This window comes from Leptonotus elevatus, chromosome 15 (assembly GCF_054856555.1).
Source record: "Leptonotus elevatus isolate MCC_2025b chromosome 15, RoL_Lele_1.0, whole genome shotgun sequence".
NCBI classification, from domain to species: domain Eukaryota; kingdom Metazoa; phylum Chordata; class Actinopteri; order Syngnathiformes; family Syngnathidae; genus Leptonotus; species Leptonotus elevatus.
Window position 1 is genome coordinate 7,201,363 of NC_141253.1, and position 26,291 is coordinate 7,227,653.

Below are 26,291 nucleotides of genomic sequence, written 5' to 3' on the forward strand. Positions count from 1 at the left end.
GAACTATTGGCCAGAGGCTTGCGGGAGTGCACATTGTGAATAACTAAGATTAATCTACTAATTAGAAGATGTTTCAGTCATAAATGGTCAAATAAAAAGGCTATTGTAAAGATATGTTGTGCAAATTGTTAGATGTATCTGATTTGGTAAAAACTTGAGTAAGCTTAAATGATCTGCTATTCTTAATCCATTGATATAGCCATCTCCTCTGCTGCTATGCGTTTCCTCAGGATATGCACTTTAATCACTTGCACCGTGTCATAACAAAAGAAAAACTCCATTTCCAGAGCCTTCTAATATCCTGATGTGTGTGGCCTCTTGTTGAAATCTGCAGAGTCACTCATCACCCTCCTTTTCTGCAACCCTCCCCTCTCCCTCCCTCTTCTCTTGTCTCCACCTACACACGCACACCATCAGCAAACCGTCACACTTTAAATATTTGTAGATTCTTTTCGGGTGTCAGCGGGTGCACTTCATCCCAGTGCAGCAGCTACTTTGCAGTATTATTGAATTATGTATGACGGGCAATTGCTCACCCATGCATCGGAATGATCACATAACTCTGGACTCTGCTTTTGGATCAAGTAACGCAGAGTGGCCCAGTCATGACTGATATGAATGGCAAAGAAATCCAACGCTGCCACTAACTGGAATTGTTGAGCCTTTTGCAGCAGAATTTAAGACCTTGGCTAACCAGCAAAAATGTGAAGCAAGATTTATTTATTATTCAGCAAATAGGTCTAAGGAAGTTGGCTTATGTCAGCAGGCGAGAAAAATATATTGTGTCTCAATGTGAGTGAAAGGACATATTTTGCAAAGTACATGGGAGCTAGGACAGAGCCTTGAGGTACTCCGTAGCTGAGGTAGTGCCCAATTACATATTTGTCTATCAATTCTCAATCACACCTGTCCTTATTAGTGTGAGCTTGAAACTATCTCAGCTGGCTTTGGACTGGTTCCCAAACAAGCACTATTGAAATTATTTGGATAGATGTCTCTGTCCAATTACAAAATTGTGTATCATTGGATTGCACTTGCCCTCATTAATGTCCTCACAGATGATCTACAGTCTTTCCCAGCTAAGCTAAGGAGATATGCAGTACTCCCCAGTTGTATACGAACGCTGTTGAAGAGTTGTTACATGCAGTCGTACCCAATATTGTGATCAGCGAGCCTACATGTCCTCGAGGTTTGGTCGCATCGCAGTATGTCTCTGGGGCAGGTCGGTGAGCTGCTGACGAACGCGAGAGGAAGGTGGAGTCGTGCTGCAGAGGCTGAGTTGCAGAATCCTGATACCGCTCAATGACGGCGTGTGTGCGCGAGTTGTCCATTCAACTTTCATTACGAAAATGTGTCTGCTGCGGCAGCAGAAACAAGAAAGAGTTGTATTGCAGAACAGAAACTGAGCTGATGTCTCTGTCTGTCTATCTGTCTGTCTGTCTGCCTGCCTGCCTGTCTAGTTAGCTAGCTACTTGTCTAGCGAGCTAGCGAGCTACTTGTCTGCTAGCTAAAACAAACAAACAAACAAAACAAAAAAATAATAAAAACATGCCTGCTAGCTACTTGTCTAGCTAGCTAGCTTCTTGTCTGCAGCTACTTGTCTAGCTATCGTCTGTCTGTCTGTCTGTCTATCTGTCTAGCGTCTGTCTGTCTACCTAGCTAATGTTAAATTATTAACATTGTTTTTCAGTTTAAATTTATATTTTAGCCGTTTTTGGAGTCATTTAGTTATAGCTGTGTAGCTCAATGAATAGTATTGTCTATTGTATTCTTATCTGTCTCACTCTCCTGAGAAAAGAAGGGAGTATAGCCTGGTACCGGTCTCAGTCGGAAGAGGGGAGGGACAGGCTGATGTATTATTGTTTTTCTCTAATCTGATTTATACCTATGGGAACTTGCTGAACTTGCTGATGGGAGGAGACTTTTCGTATTCACCCACTTTTCAATAAATAATGATGTGCCGGAGGAGAAGGGACACACAATCTGAACAGAACACGGTTTGAGTGTCTTCTATTGTGTGACCAGAAGCTTCTGTTATAATGATACCTTTGCAAAGGGACTTCTTCACCAGAATCTCACCATTCAGTTAATTGAACACGCAAAGAGTAGAATACAAATATTGTCTACTCTAACACTAGCTACTTTTTTTCTCGCTAGCTACTTATCTAGCGAGCTAGCATCTGTCGGTCTGTCGGTCGGTCTGTCTGTCTGTCTGCCTGCCTGCCTGTCTAGTTAGCTAGCTAAAAAAAACAACAACAACAAAAAACTTCTCTGCTAGCTACTTGTCTAGCTATCGTCTGCCTGTCTGTCTGTCTACCTGTCCGTCCGTCTGTCTGTCTGTCTGTCTGTCTTTGGGTCATGCTCATCCTCCAAACACAGCGGGTCCAGTTAATGCCAAAAAGCTCAACTTTGGTTTCATCTGACCTCTGCACTTTCTCCTAAGCTTTTTCGAAGTCATTTTGATGTTCACTGGTAAACTTAAGGTGAGCTTGTACATAGGTGTACTTAATAAGCAGGGGCAGATTTCATATCCACCACGGCGACGTGTGTATTACCAACTGTCCAAATTGTCTTTCAAGTTTTTAAGTCAAGTCAAGTTTTCAGGGATCAAATACTAATTTCACTTAATGAAATACAATTGTATTTTTTTATATTTTTTTTTGGGGGGGGGGGGACTGATATTCAGTTTATTACCAAGCAACCATAAAAATTGGAGACAGTGAGCTTACTTGCAAACTCAGCAGTGGGTCAAATATTTATATAATACAATGTGGGACTTAAGTTCGCCAGAGAATGTTGTTGGCGGTCTCCATTGTGTGGTGTCCTTTTCAATCTCTCACTTAGATAGAAAGTGATTGTTGAGAGTGGCCCGGGGTAAATGTATTTACCCGCCGTAATTGGTTCACTAACAGTGCACATTGTTAGGTCCATGAAGTCAATCCCGCTAATGAGCACATATTGTTCTGAGACAGTTGCCATGATAATGGATTTTTAGGAAAACAATTACTTTGGTAGAATGATCTAATTTAATTTATTTGAACCTTTCTCTGGACTATCACGGCATACAAATATGCAAATGGTGTGTTTGCTTTCAGTTTTTACATCTGTATTTAATTAGCAGGCTAATTCCTAAAGAATATGAATAAATAATAATGCAACCATGACAAGAAGATAGACTCGGAGACGTGTATGCGGCCATCTTGTATGTATTGGGAGTCAATTGGTAAAAAAAAAAAAAAAAAGTGTTATCCCACTAACTACCTGAGACACAAACTAAAAAAAAAAACACTGTTCTAAACTATTGCGCCTTTGCACTTGCCGGAGGTAATAATCCAATTCAAAGCTATTCTAGTGGGCATTGTTTTTCTGCACGGGAGCAAATGTTGCTGCTTGAAAGGGTTGCTCAAAGCATCCAACAATCAGCTTGCTTAGCAAATGTGCTTTCAGGAAATGTGTCTTGTCATTCTTTTTTTTATGCTACCTTGGCCCAGTGTACCCCTGAGGACTCTCCTCCTCGCTGCTGCGGTCGCACCTGACGCCACATTATGCATGGCAATTGTTTCTGCTAGTCGCTGCACCATAATCACTGATGCTACTTAGGGTTGAGAAAAATGGAAAAGAGAAAACAAGCGGGGCTTTCCCTCATGGATGATACGACTCATTATATGAGCTTGGTGACTCAGCTTTTGCTCTATTCATGGCAACCCTTTGTATCGTACCGCTCTGCAAATAGAGTGCGTGCTGCATAAGGTCCCTTAGTGTGCATTTCAATAGCGAGTTTGATGATAATTTATGCTGTTTTGTTCTCTCGTGGTAAGTGTGTTTAGCCTCTCGGGTGGAAATGTCTTTGGGCACCAGTTTCCCAACTTTTGAGAACTTCATTTTTCACCTGAATCAACCTGCGAAAATGCTGTTGTATACTGTCACATGTCTAGTTTGGAGGTCATACTCAAAACAATGCAAGTAGGATGGTAGCTTCCTTCATAGTCATCAAATTCCCTATTATCGATGTCCGGTTTTCACATATTTATGAATGAAATACGTCACCTTAGGTCAACTGTCTACCCTGTGCCAGACTTAGACATGGTCTGAGTAAGTGTAAAGTTTAGAATTGTCACTCTGTCAGGCGTATATCCAAGACGCTCCAGCTTGGAGGAGACCGCTTTCGTTTTCGGATGTGGATACAGAGATCACACTAATCCAATATTTCTACAACTAAAAACTTAAAGTTTAATGAATTGATGGAGTTTAACCGCCTTAAAATAATGTATAAAGCCCAACATGGAGTTTTACCAATTAAAATGCAAAAATAAAATTTTTTAAAGGGAAAGTGAGTAGAAATTTAGAGGAACAGATATTTTTTCCAAACCTAAATACAGAACAAAACAAAAAGAACGATGTATTTCAAGTTCAAGGTGGTGTTTGTGGAACAATCTGGATTATAAAACAAAATCATATCAGTCTATTTGTATTTTTTTTTTTTTATGCATGAAAGCACAATTACTGGAAAAAAAATATATAACACAAGGTCTTGCTGTTGAATTATTTTGTTTAATTGTTACATTGAAAGTGTCTTGACTGCTTGCTGTCATTTATTGATCAGGGGCAGATTGAAGTTTTACTTCTTTCTGTCCCCTTTCATGTCTTTGTTTAAAGAATTAAATAAAAAAATTAATTGAAAATGGCAAACATATAGTAAGCCTTACTTTGATATGAAAATCAGGAGTGACATTTGTTGATTCAATGTTTTTGGTCAACCTTAAACATTTCTTGACAATAATATGTGACCTCGTTAGTCTAAACATGGCATTCTGATCAATATTACATTTGTTTATCCTTCTCAGGGGGCGGCCATTTTGCCACTTCCTGTTGACTAGAGATGGACATCGCTGTTGCTCGAGGCTCAGGCAACGACCAATCACAGCTCACCTGTTTTCTGAAGCTGAGCTGTGATTGGTTGTAACTTAAGACCTGAGCAACTGTGATGTCATTTTCACTCGACCGCAAGTTTCAAAATGGCTGCCCTCTGATATTTATAAAAGCTGCTGGATTTTACTGCTTAACTCAAATTCCACTAATGCAATATTAACCAAAATACTGTATTTAGACTAGTGGGGCTGCATAGAACATATCGTCCCAAAATTTTTTTGGGGGGGTTGACTTCCCTTTTAAGAACATGAGGTTATTTTTGTTTTTAGGGTAATTTGGCGAGCCAGATCAAATGCCATATATGGAGCCGTACAGTCCCCACCCCTTTTCTTAATGGTGTTACTAAGGCCAGTCAGACTGCCATATCACAGCTGAGTAAGCTGTCTCTTTGATTTCGTCATTGCACACACACACACGCAGAGTTTTGCAAACGTAAGTGGCCAATAGCAATGCTTCATCTTGCATATTTCATGAGGCTGCGGAAAAACTGCAGTACAGTAGTTGAGTGCAAGCGGGAAGTGCAACTGTTGCACTGTCGCATTGTGTTTAGGAGAGGACGGAACAAGAGAGATGTTAGCAATTTCACCACATGTAAAGTGAGTGAGATACCCCGTAACATAATTGGCAATTAATTATTGTGTTACTTACTCGCTATTTGATCCACGGTCATTTATTCCTACCGCTTCTACATTGACTTTTTGCCACTATTGACTAATAGCGGAGCAATGAAAGCGTCCAAAGCAAGTTACATGATAGTTTGTCGTAGTTGCATTCTGTATCTGCTGACTCATAGGATGCAAAACCTTTGCGTAAACCTTTTTCTTCAAGTTGACTTATTATGCATTTTTTTTCACAATTTAAAGCCATCCCGTGTTCAACTAATCATGTATGTTCCTTTAGTAAATTAGTAACCCACTTTTGTTTTTCTCTTTTTTTGCTCTGTTAAAAACTGTTTGTCGATGCTTATGGGTGTTGTCTTTCCTTGTTTAAAGCACATTGAGTTGCCTTGTCTATAAAATGTCCTATACAAATAAACTTGCCTTGCCTTCAACTTCTTTTCACACTTGTATGACAGGTAATATTTAAAAAGTTTGATTTTTACACTTTTAAATGCAGTTTATTGCAGTTTAATGTTATTTTCATGGGATAATTTGACAGAAGAAATATGTAGAATGTATCTTATCTATTTAAAGCACCTATATACAAAGTACTGAAATATAGTGCAGTAAGTACTGTATATGCAACTTCTAACCCAGATCAATTGTTTTGTGTCATTATACTACTGCACCGCTATGTTCACTGCCCAAATACTTTTAGGTAAGCAGACCTGTCAGCTCAGCCATGGATCACAGATTTTAATCTTGTTAAAAGCATAGACGACCGCATAAGACAGGCAAGCAGGAGCAAGCAGGCACTCTTGAATTTAATCAAAAATAAATGTCATCTCTAATAGGCTGTTGCACCTATTTGCAATGTTTCTATAGGCTCGCGTGTAGGGACATGACCATGACATCCACTGAGCCTGCCCCGTGCTTTATATAGGATTTTTCATTTTACTGCGACGAGCAGTTGTGCTTTACAGTATGAGCTGTGTGACTTTAGTATCTGCTCACAACACGTCAATGTGGATGCCGCATAGTGAATTGAGATGGTCCTCTATTTGCAGAGGTGGTAAAAATACACACTCATTGTACAGTAAGTATAGATACTTGCTTTTGAAGAAATAAAAAACAGTAAGCTACTGATTCAACACCTGCTCTTAGGAAAAAAACAAAGTACAGACACTGAAATGTATTGAAATAAATACAAATATTTAAAAAAAACAATTAATATCTACTGTTTATTATACACAATACCTGTTTTAAGCAAGCTAGCTAGCATTAGCTCAACTTTTGTGCTGTCAAATGTGTTCCCAGAGCTATGCTAACTTGGCACAATGTAAAGCTAGCAAGCTAGCTAGCATTAGCTCATTTTTTGTGCTGTCAAATGTGTTCCCAGAGCTACGCTAACTTGGCACAATGAAAAGCTAGCAAGCTATCTAGCATTAGCTCAACTTTTGTGCTGTCCAATGTGTTCCCAGAGCTATGCTAACCTTGTGAACAGAGTAAGTAAAAAAAAAAAAAATAGATAATGGTGATAGCTATTCAAACTAAAACAACAACAAATCTATATTGTTTTTTTGTTTTTTTTAGATTAGACAAAGAATTTTTGAACATCAGAAGATGGTGGTTTGTAGCCTGCACAAGACATTTGCCAAAAATGATCCTTGTAGCTTTTAACATATAATAATAATAATAATAATAATAATAATAATAATAAAAATAATAATAATAATAATAAACTATGTCTGTTTTCAAATGTTGGGAATGAGAGTAAAAAGTTGTCAGAACGTAATACCCAAGTAAAGTACTGATACCTGAAAATTCTCCTTAGGTACAAATACTTTGTTAGATTGTTACTTTCCGCTACTATATTTAAGGGCAGAAAACTGTATTTTCATTTTTTCCCCTCCTTATTATCATATGATCACCTGATCCCCCTCAGTTTCCTATATGTAGTGTTGAGATTAAACACTAGTAGCACATGCGTGCAGCTACTAATAGTAACATAACAAACTGGTCTATTTCTGCTTGTGTCCCCTCTGTGACGTCCCAACAACCTCTGCCTTCTCTCTTCTACCTCCTGCTCACTCGAGCCAACGCCCAGTTGCTGCAGTGCAGCTCGCTCCTCCTTTTCCACAAAATCAAAAATGACCCCCACCCTCCTTTCTGTCTCCTCAGTCTGAGTATCCTCGCCTCTCTTGCTCACACTATTCTTTATGCAGTGACGGGGCAAAGGGACAAGGGGAAACTGTTTTTTCCATTTATCAATCTTAATATCTCAAAAGTAGACAAACAAGGGAGTGCAGTGTTTTCAGGTGAGATTAGTGATACCTGTACTACTAATAACCATTTACAAATGCATGCCAAAACGTTAACAACACTAAGTTGATCATTGTTAATATTAAATCGATCTTAAAATCAACAATAAAATAACACTCAATCTACTGTCAGTCTCAGTTGGTTAGAATGCCATTAGTGGTACATGGGCTCCCTCTTGTGGTATGCCAAAGTATCACTGAAATAAATGTTAAAACTATAACAGTGGCGTCAACTTTTTTTATTTTTTTATTCAGTGTACAGTATATATTTGTTCAATTAATTTTAAATGATTTATTATTTATTTAGGTAATTGTATTTATTTTCCTATATTCGTATACGTCATTATCTATAAATAACTGTCCACACTCAAAAATGTTTGTCAAACAAAATAGTGACCTTGACCTTTGGGGGTCACGGTTTGACTGTAATTGCAGCACTATCCAAAAGCTTCAGCTGAACCCAACCTACATGATTTTGGAATGAGAGAGGAAGCCAGAACACCTGGAGAAAACATGCACACTGCACGCAGGAAGGCCGGAGTTGAGAGTCAAACCCAGAACTTCAGAACTTTGAGGCAGTGACCACTACACCTCCACATTGCCAGGGTCAAAGCACGAGGAACTAATGATAGGTCATGCCTCCAATGACAACAACTGCATCAAACAGGCCTGTTTTGTTGTCATGGCGTTTGGATCTTTTACCACAGAACTGATTTGGAACACAGTGTTTGGTGTACACGCTGCAGACCAAACCCACTTACCGCAATGGAAGGCCCAGTTGATGGGCATTGATCGAGAGCAACACAAGATTTGTCCCCAAGCGCTCCACGGCTGCCCACTCTCCAATTTTGCAAGGTCGGCAGATTTTTCAGTGGAGTGAAAAGCGGCCAAAATTGGAAATAATGTTATCTCAATGGAAGTACGACGAGGCACAATTCGTGGATATGAACATGCAATTCTGCTATTAGCTAACGGGAGAAGTTCACGTGAGCTCCTCATTATCAATCCGATGGAGAACAGAGAAGGTTTGCACCATTCTTCTCCTTGACAGGACGCTACTCTGCACTATTATGCCAGCTTGGCTTCCACACACCGACGCTGAGATGATTTCTGGACCACGGCCAAGCCGCGTTTTGCCCTCCAGTTCTTGAATTCTCACAAGAGTGTCTCTGGCATGGCCGGCCGTAATGATCAATGGCTCCTAATGGAGGGTGGGCGTGCAAAGCCTGAGAATGATAAAGGATTGCTAAATTCTCTCTTTTTTCAAGCTGTAAATCAATTTTTTTGTGATTCATTCGACTAGACAGGTCGCAGTGAGAATGCGTTAGAGACGTGGGATGTTATTTTGTCTAAGTCAAATCAATGGCAGACTTGCAACACTGCTACCTCAGGAATGCAAAGTCAGAGCAGGACATGTGAAAGTCGAAATTAAACTATTGTCGTTGTATTATTTTTCAAACCCAGACCCATCCATCCATTCAATTTCTGATCATGTTCAAAATGTCTTTTTGTCAAAAGAAACCTTTAACATTAGGTGAACTTTGCGACCTTAAACAAACCCTGACAAGAAATCAACATTTGCTAATCACTACCTTTACAAACACTTTCGTCCCCTCAGTGGGATACAGGCTTTAAACAACACAGTTCCTGATGTCATCTATGAGGCTACGCCCCTTAACACACAGTTGTCCCAATGTTTTATGTTTTAATACAATTGTTCTTTTTTAAATTGCGTTCCAAACTTGGTCACAGAATACTTATAAAGGCAACAGTTATTGCCAAAATACCTAAGCCACAATAAATAAATAAACCCCACAAATGCTCACAATAAATAATAATAATAAAAATCTAGAAACACGCTTAAAGGCTCCCCCACTTATTTACGGTTTATTGGATACTCCTTGAAATATTTGGAAATTCTGAATTGAAACTATTAAAACAATTGAAGTATTGCACTATGTAGTACATTGTGAATCCAGCCATCAATGTCCTATAGGCTTTCTCTTAAGGTCACAGGTGACTTTGCTTGGAGGGGCTGGGTACACCCTGGACTGGTCACCACTCAATCATAACCCATAACAGGTATTGACAACTAACTATTTACAGTCACATTCACATATATGGACAATTTAGAGTCTTCATTGAACCTAACATGCCTCATTTTAAGTACATTGAATGTTGTAAAAATGAAGTAAGTAATCCGACATTTTGTGCGTCACATTTTACTGCAGGTATTTGGGATGCGACGAGTATTTTATCCGAGAGGCCTCTTGTCCATATACTGGACCTTTACTGACATCTACAGTTGTATTATGGAAGTGCAGCAATAGCAGTCATTTACTGTACAACACAGAGAGTGAGTGAGTATAGGAGGACATACTGTATATCGCAGCTGAATGGTCAAGAGGCGATGTATATGGATGTAAAGTTTAGAGTTTAGTTTTAGAGTTTTCAATCAACCTAAGACCATGCACACGCCACACAGGAAGGCTTGATTCAACGTGTGAGGTTTGAATCTCATTCATTTCACTAACCAACCAAGCTCTGCCTCAGATAGTGAACATTGATTAACCGTGTTTTCATTGCATGTAGGCTATGTATTTACTTCAGAGGGAATGCAGGTGATTTTCAAGGACATGGTGCATACATCTGTGTTGGCGTTAGGCCAAAAAAAGCACGTGACTGCTTGAAAGATATGGAACTGATATCAAACAGTGAGCGTCTAAAAATAACATTATTGAACCAAAAATAGAACTGCACCTCAATCACGCGTTCAAGTTAAATAAGCGGGATTGTCTGTCATACGATAACTGATTCACTTGCTGATTCATGTCACACAATGCAGAGTCTCGGGCGGTTCTCATAGCTGGACAATTTGGGAAGCAGCGATTCATTGGTAATTGGACAGATGGATTAATGGACGAGCGGATAGGCAGACTGTTCTGTAGTAGATTCTTCAAATTGTAATAATCCTAAAGTGCCACTAGATTGTGCTCACACAACGTCTGACATGGGGATGTTGCAAGCTAAATGAGAGAAATGCTCGTATTTAAAATACGGGAAATCAAGGCTATACCTGCACCATCTAATAAGGCCGCAAATAAGATATCTCTCTCCCTAAAAAAGAAACAAACAAAAAACGTAAAAAATGATGCCATAGAGGTGCTGTTTAGCATGATTTTTACTATGTAATGTTGCATGTGAAGCTAAACCATGATACTTATTTTGCGCATTTGCTCTGGTTGCAGAAATAAATGGTTTATGCATGTCCTTGAGAATCCTCCAGGGGCCAACTAAAGTGTCCCTGAAGCTGACAGGAAATAATTAAGGCGCCTGCATGTTGATCATAAATAATTTAACGCCCTCCTTAACGATAAGAGGAAGGGAGATGCAAAACAACTTTAACAAGCCAAGACAGAACCCTTTGCCAAAATAAAGCAGTTTCCTGGGACCCTGATAATGCTTTTAATTTAATTAGTCTTGGGTAACACCAGTTGAGCCCTATAATGTAATACATTTTTTACTTATTTTATCCCAGGGGAACCCAGTTTACACTCTCTTCATTAAATGTTTGAAAATTATGTCGCTAAGAGTGGAACATCATCGTCATCATCATCCTCATCAGCAGCAGTAATAGCTACTGTATTAGTAGTAGATTTCTCTTTTAAACTTCATTTTAAAAGATCACTTTATTTAATATGTAAAATAATATTACACATTAGTAAATAAATAAATAAATAAATAAATAGGTCAGTAGGTACTTCCGGGTGGCAGCGATTAATGGTAATCGTTCTGTGGTAATTTTTGCTTCCAAGCATGACGGAACGTAGGCTGTAATTTAAAGTTTCAACAGGTAAGTTCAAAATTAATGTGACTGCCACATGTTGGTTAACTATTTGACTTTTCTTATGCTCTGATAAATTTATGGCACTGACTTCTAAGCTGAAATGGATAGCGCTATCTGACGCTATCTATCTGAGCTAGCAGGCTATCATTATGTTTTGCTAAGTTTGTTTTAGGCAACTCATTTTCATAACTTATGCTTGATACTTGAGTTAAATAATTATCACCCTTTACCAACAAATTGATGAATAACTTGAAATCAGAATTAAAGCGAAAAGCAGAACAGCCACATTCAATTTCTGTAGTAGAAATATGGTTTAAAAAGCAGAAATGTATGACAGTTAATGTTTAAATGAGATGCATAAGGACCCTGTAAGTGCCGTGAATATAACCCCCCCCCCCCACTGTTATAATTAGCATCACAGTCACTTGAAAGGCTGATGTATGTGATATGTTACTGTGTATAAGCAACAGTGGATTTAAAAAGTAAAATCTGTTAAAATGCCAGGTTTAATATATACATAAAAAAAGACCAAGATAAATCATTTCAAAACTTTTCACACCATTAATTCGACCTATAATATGTACAACTTAATTAAAAAGGAACTGGCATATTTTCGAGACAGGCAATAACAAATAGATAATGCTATAGTATATTTGTGCACACTCGAATAACTGGGGATTAGACAGTCATATTCAAATTCGTGTTAAATGGGAGTCAGCACACGTGCCACCATTTTAAATCAATGTAAGATATTCTTGATTTTTATTTTTTATTTTTTACGAGTTAATCAGAGGCACTTTAAATGGTGGCAGGTGTGTGCGTTCTCCATTTAACATGATTTTGAAAGTGACTGGTTCATTTTAAATACAGACAGTTATTAGAGGGTGGGCATTGGGCACACTTGTGCAACATTATTTCCATTGTTTATTTTTATTTCTGCTTTTAATTTTTTTTTCAAACAATTATTTATTAATTTTAACATGTGTTTCGCCTGATTTATCTGTGCAGCATAGCCTGTGCCTGGTTTATACAGTGTACGTTCACCAATCACCACCAAATGGACTAAAATTGGTCAAATCAAGCTGACATCAGAATTATTAATCGGCGTTAATTATTTCAAGGCCAATTTTAAGTTGTTCCTCCTGCGTGACTGGATTGAATGAATATTTAGTATCAATCCCTGGTCCTGTCACATGCTCTCTCTCCTGCTTTTACAGTCGGTGCTGCACATTGTTATGCAACGGTGCGAAGAAAGATGATGTTGCAGAAGAAGGTGGGGGAGACTCGGTGAGGTAGGGAGTGAGCGTCAGCGTGCAGTGTTATTTCTCCTTGCTGCCGGTGTAGAACCATTGGCTGTGGAGAGCAGATACTCATTCAAACCGATCAAATGTTGAAGAAAGTGTTTGCAAAAACAACCTACTGCTCTTTGTTTGAAAGAAAGTGACGTAATGAGGAGCTTTTATGAAATATTTGTCTTGTCAGCCTCTGCAGTAGGCAGTCCCAACATGTCCAAAAAATGTCACACAAGAATCACGCAACGGACCAGTGTTTGTGGTAATATGTATTTTCTAAAACATGATTTCTGTTTGAATTATTTTACAAGCATCTGTCTTACTATTCTTACCCTCCATCTGTCTGTAGGAGGGAGGGGTGTCATGAAAAATCCACAGCCAGGAGGGGGGGAGATGTGAAGGCATTCTGCAGCATAGACGCCTTGTCCCTTTGTACCTGGAACAAACCACAGAAGGCAAAAGGCGCCATGCAGAAGAAGACCAAATAATCGGAAAATGGGGACGCTCAACGGATTAAAACAAACAAGAGGGAGATTTGCGGCAGGATCCCCGCACTTCCAAACACGGGACTGCGTGACTGGTCTCTGGAAGCAACGTGGGGAGAGAGAGAGGGAGAGGTAGGCAAAGAGGGGAGGGGAGGGAGGAAATTCAGCGCAGTGCAAGCGACTGGATGAGTGGCCGCATCAGCACCACTAGCTGTAGCATCTTGAAGCTGACGTGTGGCTGGTGGCTGCCGTAGCATTTCCATCGGCTATACATAGGGGAGGGAAAGGACAGACAGCACACGTATGCAGCGGTGGCAAGCCGAGGGGAGCTAGTCGGGGGGCTCGGGGGACTCGGGCAAGAGGAAACGGGGACGACTGGTAGCAGCAGCAGTGTAGCAGCAGCAGTAGCAGCAGCGGCACCATGGCGCAAGCCGCCAAGCAGCTCCGCAAGACCAAGGACCTCGCCGAGGCCGCCGCCCAGGAGCAGCGGGAGAAGGAGGAGGAGAAGATCAAAAAGAGGAATCGATCCAGGGATCGCAGGCGCAAGGTAGGATGTCTCCGGGGACGAGGGATGTGACGGCGTCGCCTCGGTCGAGCACTCTCTTCATCTTCATCCGTCACTCTGGCAGTGTGTTTCTCTTGACTGGTAGCAAGCATTCAGTCACACATGCATAATTACCCAGTTGGTCCTAGGGCCTCAGCTGGTGTGTGTGTGTGTGTGTGTGTGTGTGTGTGTGTGTGTGTGTGTGTGTGTGTGTGTGTGTGTGTGTGTGTGTGTGTGCGCGGGATTGTTCCGTCAGTGGAGGTGTGGCTATGATAGGCTTTTCCCTTAATGGGACTCTCACTTGAAGCATTGAGCATGATTGAATCTTATTGCAGTCACGTCTCAAATGGATGCCAGTGTAGTTTGATGCCCTTCAATGCGTTTTTTTTGTTTTTTTGCCTCAAGGCATTCTCCCCATATTACATATGCTTGAATGGGGAGAATGCAAAATGGAGGGAAAGGTGATAATAGATGGAATTTAAACCTACTTGTGACATTTCAGTTGCACGCTGTAGATTTAAGTCAAAATTAAAGTATATTTCTATTTAAAATGTAGACCCCACTTCATAACTCACTTGCTGGGTATGCCTTTCGGTGCACATTTTATGAGCATTGTACTGCCCGTGCACTCAACCTTGGCAGCCCCAAAATGATTCATGAGAATTTAATATTGCATATTTCCATCTATTTCATATATTTCCAGTTGGATTACAAGGCAAACTTAAATAAAAAAAAATCCAATTTGCTGTAGAAGAAGATGAGATGACAAGTATTCAGTGTACTAGCCTAAGGGTGGCCGCCAGCTTCATAGGTTTTCCATTTACAAATATGAATGATTTGAGTTTTTCGAGGAACTGTTAGCCTATCTAGTGTTGTTACTGGTATCGGCAGAGGCCCCGATACTGCATTAAAACAGTGGTATCGGTATCGGGGAGTACTAACAAGTAACATGCCGATCCCATTAATTCTGACGCTAATATAGGACTTTGGATGCAGCATCTTGTGTCTTGCTCATGCACGACATTCGCTGATGTGTGACATGTTCACTGCATGCCGAGTTAAGATATCCTATTGGCCCTTGAATGCTCTGAACCAATAGCAGGACAGCTTTTTCATGTTGAGAAAAAAATAACCCTTAGGTATTGGTATGGTATTTGGCATCGACCGATACTGCAAAGCTGGGTATCGGAATCGGTATCGGGGGCCAAAAAAACAGTATCAGAACAATACTAGCTTTTTATGAACAAAGGATTTGACTGATTTGGATCTTTTGTGACTGCTGTATTGCAAATGAGTCCATCTGTTTGACAAGAAGAACTGAGCGAAGATGTGGACTCCTATGCTACGTTAGCTTCTTGCGCAAGCGGCTAGCTTGCTAGCTGTTCACGAGTTTTCTGTCGTATACTGTACATCCATTACTTTTGTTAAAAAAACTAGAGCATTGTGATTTCCCAAGAGCTCATTTTAAAACACTTTTTATACGTTTTATAGGAATAACATGTTGCATATGGATATTTCTCTGTTTCTTACCTTGTTAAATCATCATTGATAATTACAGTAATGTAATCATTTAGCATGATTAACTTGATTAGCTAATATGATTGTCTTCACATAATAGCATTATACACCTTATGAAAATCATTAAGTAACATAACAGTGATTTGAGAACATTTGTTTGCAAATTACTGTTACGTGTGTGCGCATGTGTGCGTTAAAGGCAGTCGGTGAGAATGTTGTGTAATCTCTTTGAAATTTTGAGGACATCTTTCTTGTGTTTCATAAATAGTAAAGAAAGCTTTCATGCTGAAATGCCTCTCCAGAATTTAAGTGCCTGCCCGCACCCCCCACTTTTTTTTTTTTAAATTATATCCCCATTGCATTAGTTAGGACACAATATAAAGAGCTCATTTGAGTTAAGGGTTTGACGTTTTCGACTATTAAGTTTGGTGCACGCTAACTCGGAAGTGCAGTGAAACCACCGGGGAAAATATTCCTATAAGTCGAACCGTCATCGTGCATGGTGACGTAACGACAGACCTTAGTAAATCTCACAGGAGCTTATTAAGTTGAGCATCTCAAGATGACCACTTTTTCTTCAATTAAAAAAAAAAAAAACTATTCCAAAAAGTGGTACAAAGAGAATAAAAGGAGAACATATGGGGAAAAAGACATTACAGCAGCAAATACAGAATGTTTACAAGTGCTTATAGCGGGAGAGCTTACCATTTCCTAAGGGCAAAACAGCAACCTGTGTGGATCAAAGCAGTTTATTCTCCATACCAAATATCTCATTTGTGAAGCTTGTAAAGTGTCCCAAGCTCTGAGGCATTGCTGTACAATCGAAATGTGGAAGGGTGAGTCCATTTTGTCGTTAGCGCAAGAGGAACATGTCTTTAAGGTTGTCTCTTGGACATTTTAAGTGTTAGAATCTGGGATGTTGGCCAAATGAAACCTTGCTTAGTCCAAATAACAAAACTAGCAGTCAATAAGTCTTAGTCAATTAAATGTCACCATAAAAAAAAAACAACGCGACTGCTTTTTTGTCTGATCCTTTTGTTTTCCAACACATCAATTGTTTTATTAACTCTCTGCTAATTGTCTTTTTCTCTTAAAATGTGTCCTTCTTCCTGGAGATTTTTGCTTTGGAGTGAGGTTACATATAAAGTCATCGTCATCGTCTGAGACAGATAGTTAAACAGTATGCTTCAAGAGGTCCTAATGTTCTAAGGATATGAATGAAGTGAAATTAGCATTGTTGTAAATCAAACAGCGCAGCATGCTAACGCCTACCCCGCGCTCCTCCCCTTTCACAATGGTCGTCCGCTACAGTTTCAAGCAAAATGTTCTCATAACGTTGGTCAGAGTTAGACTGTACACAGATGTATATTAGGAGTTGAATGTCACCTATTTATTGATCTCAAATTTGAAGTTTTTAGTCTTTTAAATTGAAGTAAGTTTTTAGCTTTATCCTGCCGTTGTCAAGTTACATTATCTAATGGAATCTACTAAACAAACGATTGCTATATGCTAATTTTTGACAATGGTGAAGAAACCTCTTGCATCTGCACCTTCATCCAAACCAAATCTGACAAAGGTAACGGACCAGGACTGCACTCACCTGAATGTCAGAAATGGTCATTGTTGCCACTGGAAGCATGGTTGTACGAAAATAGACGAGAATAATGCACAATGTGATGACGATAGATCTTGGTCCTCTTGTCACCGTTTGGGGGTTCTTCTGCAGTTCTCTCTTGTCCAGAGGATAAAGTAATCTGTCAAATGTCTTGTTGCCGCGGCGCTGCACGAGCCTCTTCAGTCATGCACTTAATACAATGGAGTTGAAGTTCTGCTAATGGATAGTGTGTGCTCTTTGTGAACATATATGTATGTGTGTGTATCTGTCTGTCTGTGTTGTCAGGGCTTCGGGGGTAACTTGTTCTGCTTTTATGGAAGTAAAAATGCCATCACCTTGCTTACACTGTCTTAAGCCTCTCTTAGCCATCAAAGTAAAACGACAAAACATCAGATATACGTGGCTTTAGATTGGTTATTAGGAGATTGCTTGCTCCATCAGATAATTGACTTGATGAAGCAAGCGGTATGCCTTAAGGTTATTGTCATTCTACAAGGCGACTCAATTTAGCCGGCATTAGCATGAGCCAGTTCTACTTTTTCTGGGAAAGGGCATAACTCAAAATAAATGATTACGTTAGGACACACATTAGGTACACCTTCACCTTCAAAGGTATTTTGAGATTCAACACAAGAGCTTTTCCCCTGGGCATGTCTAAAATTGTAACAATAATTCTGGCAACTAGGGGTGTTCGATTCTGCAATATATCGCAATATTACAGCGAGCAATTCTCAAATCGATTCGATGTGCACCCAAATCGATTTTTTAAACATCAATTTAATATGGGAATATTCAACAAAACGTCTTACTTAGGGTTAGTTTTCACACATTAAGCATGGAAGAATGTTATATTAATGGAACATTAAGCCATCATATTTGATTTCAGTGCTGTTCAAACATTAAACAGACTACAACCTGTCTGTTAAATGCAGTGGCTCAGTTATAAGGCTGAATTTTCAGATAAATAAATACATTTCCATACAAATCTTACAGTGTACATGTACAAGTTTACTGCTTAGAATTTTCTCAATTTGAGTAAAAAAAAAAAATCGCAATAATCAGTTTATAGATTCGTATCGGGATTCATCGGTATTGAATTGAATCGTGACCTATGAATCGTGATACGAATCGAATCGCCAGGTACTTGGCAATTCACACCCCTACTAACGCATATTTTCGTCTAACATGACAAGACAACCAAAAACCTTCTTTTATTTCATCACAATATGTGATGCCATTTGGTGACTGAAGTTAATATTTTGTCCTGTTCTGATGTAATCATGTATTGACACCTAAATCAGGATTACCTTGATGAGGAGCTCCAATGTTAGAAGCTATGTTTTTTTATGTTAGCAATGTTGTTGACAACCATCATCTTTTTTTTTTTTTTGCTGTAAAAGACGAAAAATGACATTGGATCAGCGCTTAAACAGCTGGCGTGTCATGAACGGTTGGTGAAAGCAACAGGAGCAAGTGGCACGAGAGCGGACGATGCCTTTTGAAGAGTTTTGTGTAAAGGGAGGGCAGGATGGCGCCAAGGTCGAACAGAACAGAGCAGAGCAGAGCAGCACTCAGCATGGCCCAAAGCGGCAATAGGCTATATTTGCCTGCCAGCCTAGGATTACGCTGCACCTTAGACTACCCACACCTCCTCTGTGTTACTGTGTCTGACGCTGACTGTTTCCCTATGTCCTGATGGACCTCTGGAGACCAAAGTGATGATCCATTTCATTCCGTTCATAAACGTATTGTGGCTTTATAAAGCGTGCCTGGTTGTCAACATGCTGGCTGATTAAGTGTAGTTTTACAGTTGGCCCGGAGCATTTTTTAATAATCAATTGCATTTTGTGCATGGTATCTTTCATCTCTCTGAGGTTGTGTCATTTATATAGCTCAAATGTTAAATAATACCATTTAAACGGTTGACTCGAACCTGGAGTGGCTCATCGGGGAGAATTTAAAGACTTCTGATGAGGAAAAAATGTTTTCATTTGAAGGCATAAAATGTAATTAGGATAGATGGTGTGGCCTTGCAGAAAGCAATTTTTAAGTTTACAGTCACATGACCAAACTCAGAAAACTGTTGAACTGTGATTGGTTGTTCGTATATACCTGAGCCCGGCCCCTTAAGCATGTCATTTTCAGTCGCCTGCATGTGGCAAAATGGCCGCCCCTGAAATGGATTGGCTGGATTTTGCTGCTCAACCCATATTCCACAAACACAATATTAATTAGAATACCATGTTTAGACAAGTGGGGCTACATATAGCATATTGTAAAGAGATGTTTTGGTTGACTTCCTTTTTAAGGATTTAGGCAAATATTCTATTTTGATGGTTCTATCGTGTTCATTATTATTGGACTAGCCGATATTAATCCTCAGCAAAATCGCTTAATTTTTTTATTGGACTAAAATGAACAGTTTTATGGGTAATGAATTTATTAGTAAAACGTATTAAATATTAATTAAGATATGAAACTCGTGAAGGCGGATATATTAATGTGAAAAGAATTCTTCACTAACCGTGACTCAAAGGTTACAGCACACATTTGTATTTGCGAGACGCTAACAGTGCGGCTTTCAGTAGCATCATTTTGATCAGCGAGAACGAGACCAAACATAAGATGTTTCGCTAAACGTGCAGCCATTGCGATCTCACGTGCCTGTACTCACTAATCAGAGCATCCATCACCATTGCTAGCAAGGCCAAGCAGCGGCAAGCTGTGGCAGAGCGCGGGAGCGGTCGGAGACGTAAATCTCGCGGCAAAGTTTATTATACCCTCTGAGGGTCAGGTGACAGGCGGCCTGAGGTGACAGATGTAACCATGGAGATTACAGGATGACACTGCACATTGCGAGATGATGAAGGGGTGAGGAGACAGATGAGGGCATGACTTGATGTTGATGAGCAAACGAAATTGCTGCTGGATGTACAAACGGACGTAGCTTGTTCTGCAAAATCACATTGCATGAACTATGTTCAAAGAAAACTAACTTGCATAATTGGCCTATATACAGGATATAGCCAGTGCTAAGGATTCATCACGGGTCATTAGCAAAGTCGGGATGAGTGATCACTGTTAATTCCAAAGAATCATTACAAAGGAGAGGAAACGTGATACAGGCTGGCAAGCTGCCACACACACTGATAGGCACAAAAAGTGAACATACACACTTAGAACCGGGCATTATGTAATGGAATTAGCAGTGCTCAAGGTCTATGTGGATCACGTGGCCTTCAGAAGTCCACTAATGCACTGAAACAGCAGCTTGCAGGCACACCCCGACTCCATCGCACAAAGTGGACATGATAACGCAGGCAGCTTGTGATAAAAATAAGTAAATCAAAGATTTCATCAAGTCTATGCTGCAATGTGACGATTCTGACTTCTGAAATCTTTTCGATTGTAATTCAGTTCAATTTCATTGTTTACTACTACTACTGTAGTTGCCACGACAACAAAACTAGCTTACACTGCTTTTCTATCAACCCCGTTCTTTCAAAAATGACATTGGGTAGTTTGTTTTCATCCCTTGTTCACCAGTCAGGGCCTTTCTTTGACTTGGTACATTCCGTTCGCGGCACAGTCCACAGAATCATTGAGAAATCATCTTTCCCCACACACGACCGTTTTTGGTCGTAAATATTGAACATGTTTAATATTGAAGATTGTCAGCCCGACCTGTTCCTGACCCTGTTATCGGGACAAATTCAATATTAACACACACTCATGTTGGTTATTTGCCTCAAGTGAGGTACAATTAAGGTGACAAATGTAAATGTTCTCGAGGTACTGAAAGTTTTCTGGCAAGTGTCACTTTTATTGCACCCGTACCGGCATAGCGCTGGCAGGTTTCATTCACTGCTGTCGACCGTTATTGATTGGTTATTGAATGATGGGCCATTTCATTTGTCGCCTGGCTGCTATCCCAGTGACACATTACCTTCCTTCTCATTAAGGGGACACATAAGAAGCCCATGCACATCCAAGTGAATAGGACTCAGAAATAGCTCCTGTACTGTATTCCCATTGTCAAAATATAGAATATATCAAAACAGAGCATCAGCAGTTTCCCATCCACGCCGCCGTTACCAGCTGCCATTGTTTCTGTGGTGTCACTTTGCAGTGTTTGCATCAGCACTCAGTGATGCCAGCCCGGCTGTGAACACGACGAGAAGAGACAGCTCCGAGAAATGTCGAGCACTTCTCCTGAGTTGACTCTCAAAGCTCGTCGTCACCCTTCTACTTCTTGATCCTCACACACACTTGACAGTCTTTCCCCCGGTGGAAATGACTTTATATGGCCAAGACGTATCATAGCCAAAATATGCAGTGGATCTACAATGTTATTTCCATCGCGCTGCTGTTTGCTTTCAAGCTGGCTATCAACAGTTGACAGCTAACAGTAGCTAATCCTCTGCTAAAATGGTACCTGAGAAGTAGCAGGACATTTTGGGAGGCATCATGGGACGTTACAGTAGTAGGAGAGTTTGGATGACTTTGTGAATAGTGAACCATATATTGGTGGTGTTTAGTGTAGCAATTAGATTTTTAATTCAGTTTTAAACTCCAGTTGAGAGGAGGATTGCGTGGAGCTAATGTTTCTTCTTGCACCACAAATACCCTCAGGTCTCTCTAACAGCCATCTTGTTCTGCTCTGGAGACATTGAACGAGTCCATGAATACAAAAAAGGAATTTCTAAGATTGCAGTTTCAAAATGCAATCATAACATAATGTGTTTCATATATATATATATATATATATATATATATATATATATATATATATATATATATATATATATATATATATATATATATATATATATATATATATATATATATGATGTCAAAATGACAGGTTTTTTTTCCACACAAAGTTTCACAAACGACTGAAACGTTCTAATATCATGCATGTCAGCCACCCAACATTGTCATGTCAACAAAATGGCCTTGTGAAAGCAGCCCCATATGGCCTCAATAGACGCACAGACATTAGTCACTAGGTAACACTAAACCATCAATTCCTCGTGCCACAAAATCTTGCAGAACATCTGTATAAGAAGGGATTAGCAAACTTTTGACTTTCTAAATCCCCAACATGATGCTGTCAGCCAAAGTGAGTCACTTCACGTCGGTGCCTCCATCGTTATTCAGGCCTTATTGTGGCAGTAACATGTCAGCCTGCTCATTTCCTTATAGCCACTGCAATGCCCAAAATTCTGACACGCAACACTTCTAAAAAGACTGATCAAGACCTAGAAAAAATGCTTTAAATTGCAAGTATGAGCCTCATTAAAGCCAGTTGGATTTGAAATCATTTGCATGTATGGATGTGTTGCTGGTGCTCTATCTATTGCAAATGTTAATTTACTGCTAAATGTGCACATTTAGCCTCATTAACTTACATGAAGATTTTTTTTACTGGACAACTTGCTATCTCGCGTGTATTCTTCCATTTCCCAGTAAAACAATGTTACTGACAACAAGCCAATAATATAAAATTGACAGATGATATACTTGATATGCATCTATCTCTTATGTTAATATCATGTCATGTAGAAATACTATTAAGCAAAGCACATATTTCTACAAATTCAATTACAATTGCAATTATTACACTCCACAATTACAAAATCAGCATAATCGTAAAAAAAGGAAGAAAAGATTGATCCTAATTTTTTTTAAATGTTTGAGGTGTTTAAATTTAAACATTTGCACTTTAAAAAAAAACAAATGTAATAAATGTTGTTTCATCCAAAAATAACTTGCATAAATATAATATATATAATATAATATAATCGTAAAAAATAAAAGAAAAGCTTAATACAAATTTTTTAGGTGTTTGAGGTGTTAACATTTAAACACCTTTGCGCCTTTTTTAATTTTTTAAATAACTAATTTAATCAATTTTGTTTCATCCAATGCCCTGCGATTGGCTGGCAACCAGTTCAGGGTGTACCCCGCCTACTGCCCAAAGCCAGCTGGGATAGGCTCCATTACCCCCCGCAACCCTTGTGAGGAAGAGCGGTTAAGAAAATGGATGGATGGATGTTTCATCCAAAAATAACTTGCATAAATATAGCGTTTCAAATCATTTTATGTCTTACTGTTTTTTTACGTTTACATTTTTTCTTTTCTACCAAAAAAATAAATGAGCGTCCCAATCGTGATTTAAATTCTTACCAAAATAATCGTGATTAATATTTTCTATCATAATCGAGCAGCCCTATTTCTACACTACATATTATCAAAGCCGTTTGTTACCTGAAAAGTGAACAGAGCACAAACAGAAGTGTCCATTTGTTCAGTAAACATTCAGGTCAGCTCCATTGGAAGCATCCATTATTGCTCCAACCACAGAGACTGAGGCTGAGTACTACAATAAATGTAACCATGTTTTACTGGAACAGCCTGTTTGTAATAAAACATAATGAGAGCTGCATTAAAACGACATGAAATGATCAGACTCTGAGCAACAGATGGAAACGTAAATAAATCAAGGCTTCAGTGCCAGACTACGGAAGGACAACCCACAGAAGGCAGAAGTGCAGTTTTACAGAGAAATACGGTATTTTTGCTCCATATCCTTTATGTCCTTTTAAGTCAAAAACATCCAGTGGCGCAGGGCCAGTGACTTAATTGTAGCTGCAAATACGACAAGTGTGCTAATGTTCTGTTACTGCATAATCTCGTTTGGGTTTTATATCGTTATTCTCACATCTGCGACTATGACTCATACTTATAAACTAACTGACCATCTGACGGTGTGACAAAGCGTTTCTGGCCGCCCATTGCACCAGCAGTCCCATTGGGAACGTCAGGGTGAAAAGGGAGAAGGCCTTTCATTTGCACAAGGTCAGCATTTTCAAAACATACCCTTTAATCCTTTAAGCCAGGGGTGTCCAAACGTTTTGTTTTTTTTAAGGCCGTATGCAGAAAAATTGAAGTATGAAAAGGCCACTTTAAAATTCCAAGTACGCAATTAGATATTGCTTATATTTCCTGGTTAATTTGATAAACTGCTATAATTAACCGATTTTTGTTAAAGATGATAAGACAAATAGTTAATAGATTTTGAGAGGGCCCATGGCCCTTTGTTGCACTAGACTAGATCCACCCTTGCACTAAACATTTGCCAAATCCTTTTTCAAAATTCACAACCAAAACAACAGCAAACTTAAGTAATATTTGGAACAATTGCTTGAGGATAATTAATATCATCTGTTCAAAAATCTGACCTTGACAAAGCAAAAAGTGGAAGAAACTATTTTTTGCCTCTGAAATAGAATTATCTTCATTCACCACAGTGTTTTGAAGAGTAATTGTGTTATTTTTCGTATATAGTTTATTTGTATCTTTGCATATTTAGAAAAGCTTTACAGTATGTAAACCAATTTATTATTAGCACCTATTTTTTGACACCCTCCCCTCTCACTCTGCCCACCTCCCTTTAAAAACAAAACAACAAAAAACAAAAAACCTTTTAGGCCATGTCAAACGTCTTTTTAATATCTGCTATGGGCCGCTTAAAAAGTGAATTGTGGGCTGCAAAAGGCCCCCGGGCTGTAGTTTGGACACACCCTGCTTCAAGCTAAGGCAACTTCTGCATGTATGAATGTCATACATTCACTCTCCAGTACTGGAATCTTTGACTCTCAGTGCTTAGCCTCCATCATACTGTGGTTGAACTTGAAGTCATTATCAGTCCAGCAAAACCTTTTAAACAGATTGTGTACTGTATTTGACCAAGTCATGACACTTACTTACAGTTCACACCACACACTCAACTTGTGGTTCTTGTGGCCATTGTATTGGTTGCTTCTTTCATGCTAATCATGGTGATGAAGAAATTGGTTGTTTCGATGGACACTCTTGTCTACCATAAGAAAAAGTAAACAATGAATACTCCGTGGGCGTGTCTCAGTTCACGTCGGCGAATTGAATTCGAAGGTGTTGTAAAATACAGCCTGCTTAATTTGGAGGACACAACTGGTGTGAGCTTTCACAGCCTGAAATATCCCAACATGTCTTTATCATCAGCAGGGGGCTGCAATTGTGGAATGTTGAACCCACACTGCACTGCTCCAAATTAATGTCATTGCCTTTTGAATGTGTTTTTTTTGGCTCCATTTCCACAAGCTGTGTCCCAGTTTCCAAGTGCAGCCCGGTAGGCATGGTAGCAGTGCAACAGGAGCGCGTCTCCACGGCCTCGTCGTATGCTAGCTTACCTGCACCATCAGCACTTCTTACAGCCCAGGAAGGCTGTATAGGCCACTTACCAAAGGACACAGCCTCTGTATTAGCTGCCCAACACAACAGACTTGTTGGAAATGTCTAAAATGTTGATTTATTTTTATTTTTTAGCCCCGATTGCTTAAATCAATCAAAATTGTGGTTCTAATAATTTTTGTTTTATAAAGACTGTTTTATCCAGTCTAAGGATACTCACCACTGCCTTTCTATGAAGCAGGGTTCCCAACCCTTTTCAGATTAAGACAAATTGGATCCTCCCTTTGACCCAGGCCTACTAAATTAACCTATTTCTGTAAATAGTGTCCAGGAGTTCAGTTACTCTACAGCAACTCAACGGAGGGGTACTAAGTTTTTGGAATCGTATTAAACAATATAACCAGTATATAACCAGTATATACTGTAACAACTGAAGAAACACCAATGGGTCAAGGGACATCAGAGTCAATCGGAGAGTTGCGGGTACGTTTACTCTATGGTCCCTTCCAGTGAGCATGGCAGGACAATTTGGTAGGAGGGTGGGAATTTAGACATATTTTCCTCCATATTCAGGTCTTGCTATGCAAGTTGTCTCATGATCTATCGTGGTATCTTTAAGGGCACACTATGGTTTGAGCCAAGGTCCGAACTTTCCCTTCCGACCCGTTACATTCTAATGTGGTCCCAAACACAAATCACATTTTTGCGGATAAAACCTGTTTTTTTGTTGCCTTGGCAGAGTCTAATGATGGCCCTGTTCCAGACAGGACGTTATTATAAATGTTTGCGAATCTTTGTTGTCATTAACAACAAATTTACTGCTCCCGTGAAATGTAGCCTAATCACCTTTAATGATATCCTCCAACGGAAGATCATCTTTGAAACACATTCACTGCCATCGGTAGC

The 26,291-nt window shown here is 39.4% G+C and overlaps 1 protein-coding gene across 1 annotated transcript in view; it reads left to right on the top strand.

Moving 5' to 3' along the window:
* The first annotated feature begins 11,647 nt into the window (after positions 1–11,647).
* Positions 11,648–26,291, top strand: part of LOC147161802 (uncharacterized) — a 64,108-nt gene continuing 49,464 nt past the window's right edge. Inside the window, exons 1-4 of the mRNA XM_086095964.1 lie at positions 11,648–11,702; positions 12,914–12,988; positions 13,179–13,250; positions 13,338–14,020. Of these exons, the coding sequence (XP_085952090.1) occupies positions 13,895–14,020 (126 nt within the window). The 5' untranslated portion in view covers positions 11,648–11,702; positions 12,914–12,988; positions 13,179–13,250; positions 13,338–13,894. The remainder of the gene's footprint in view (positions 11,703–12,913; positions 12,989–13,178; positions 13,251–13,337; positions 14,021–26,291) is intronic.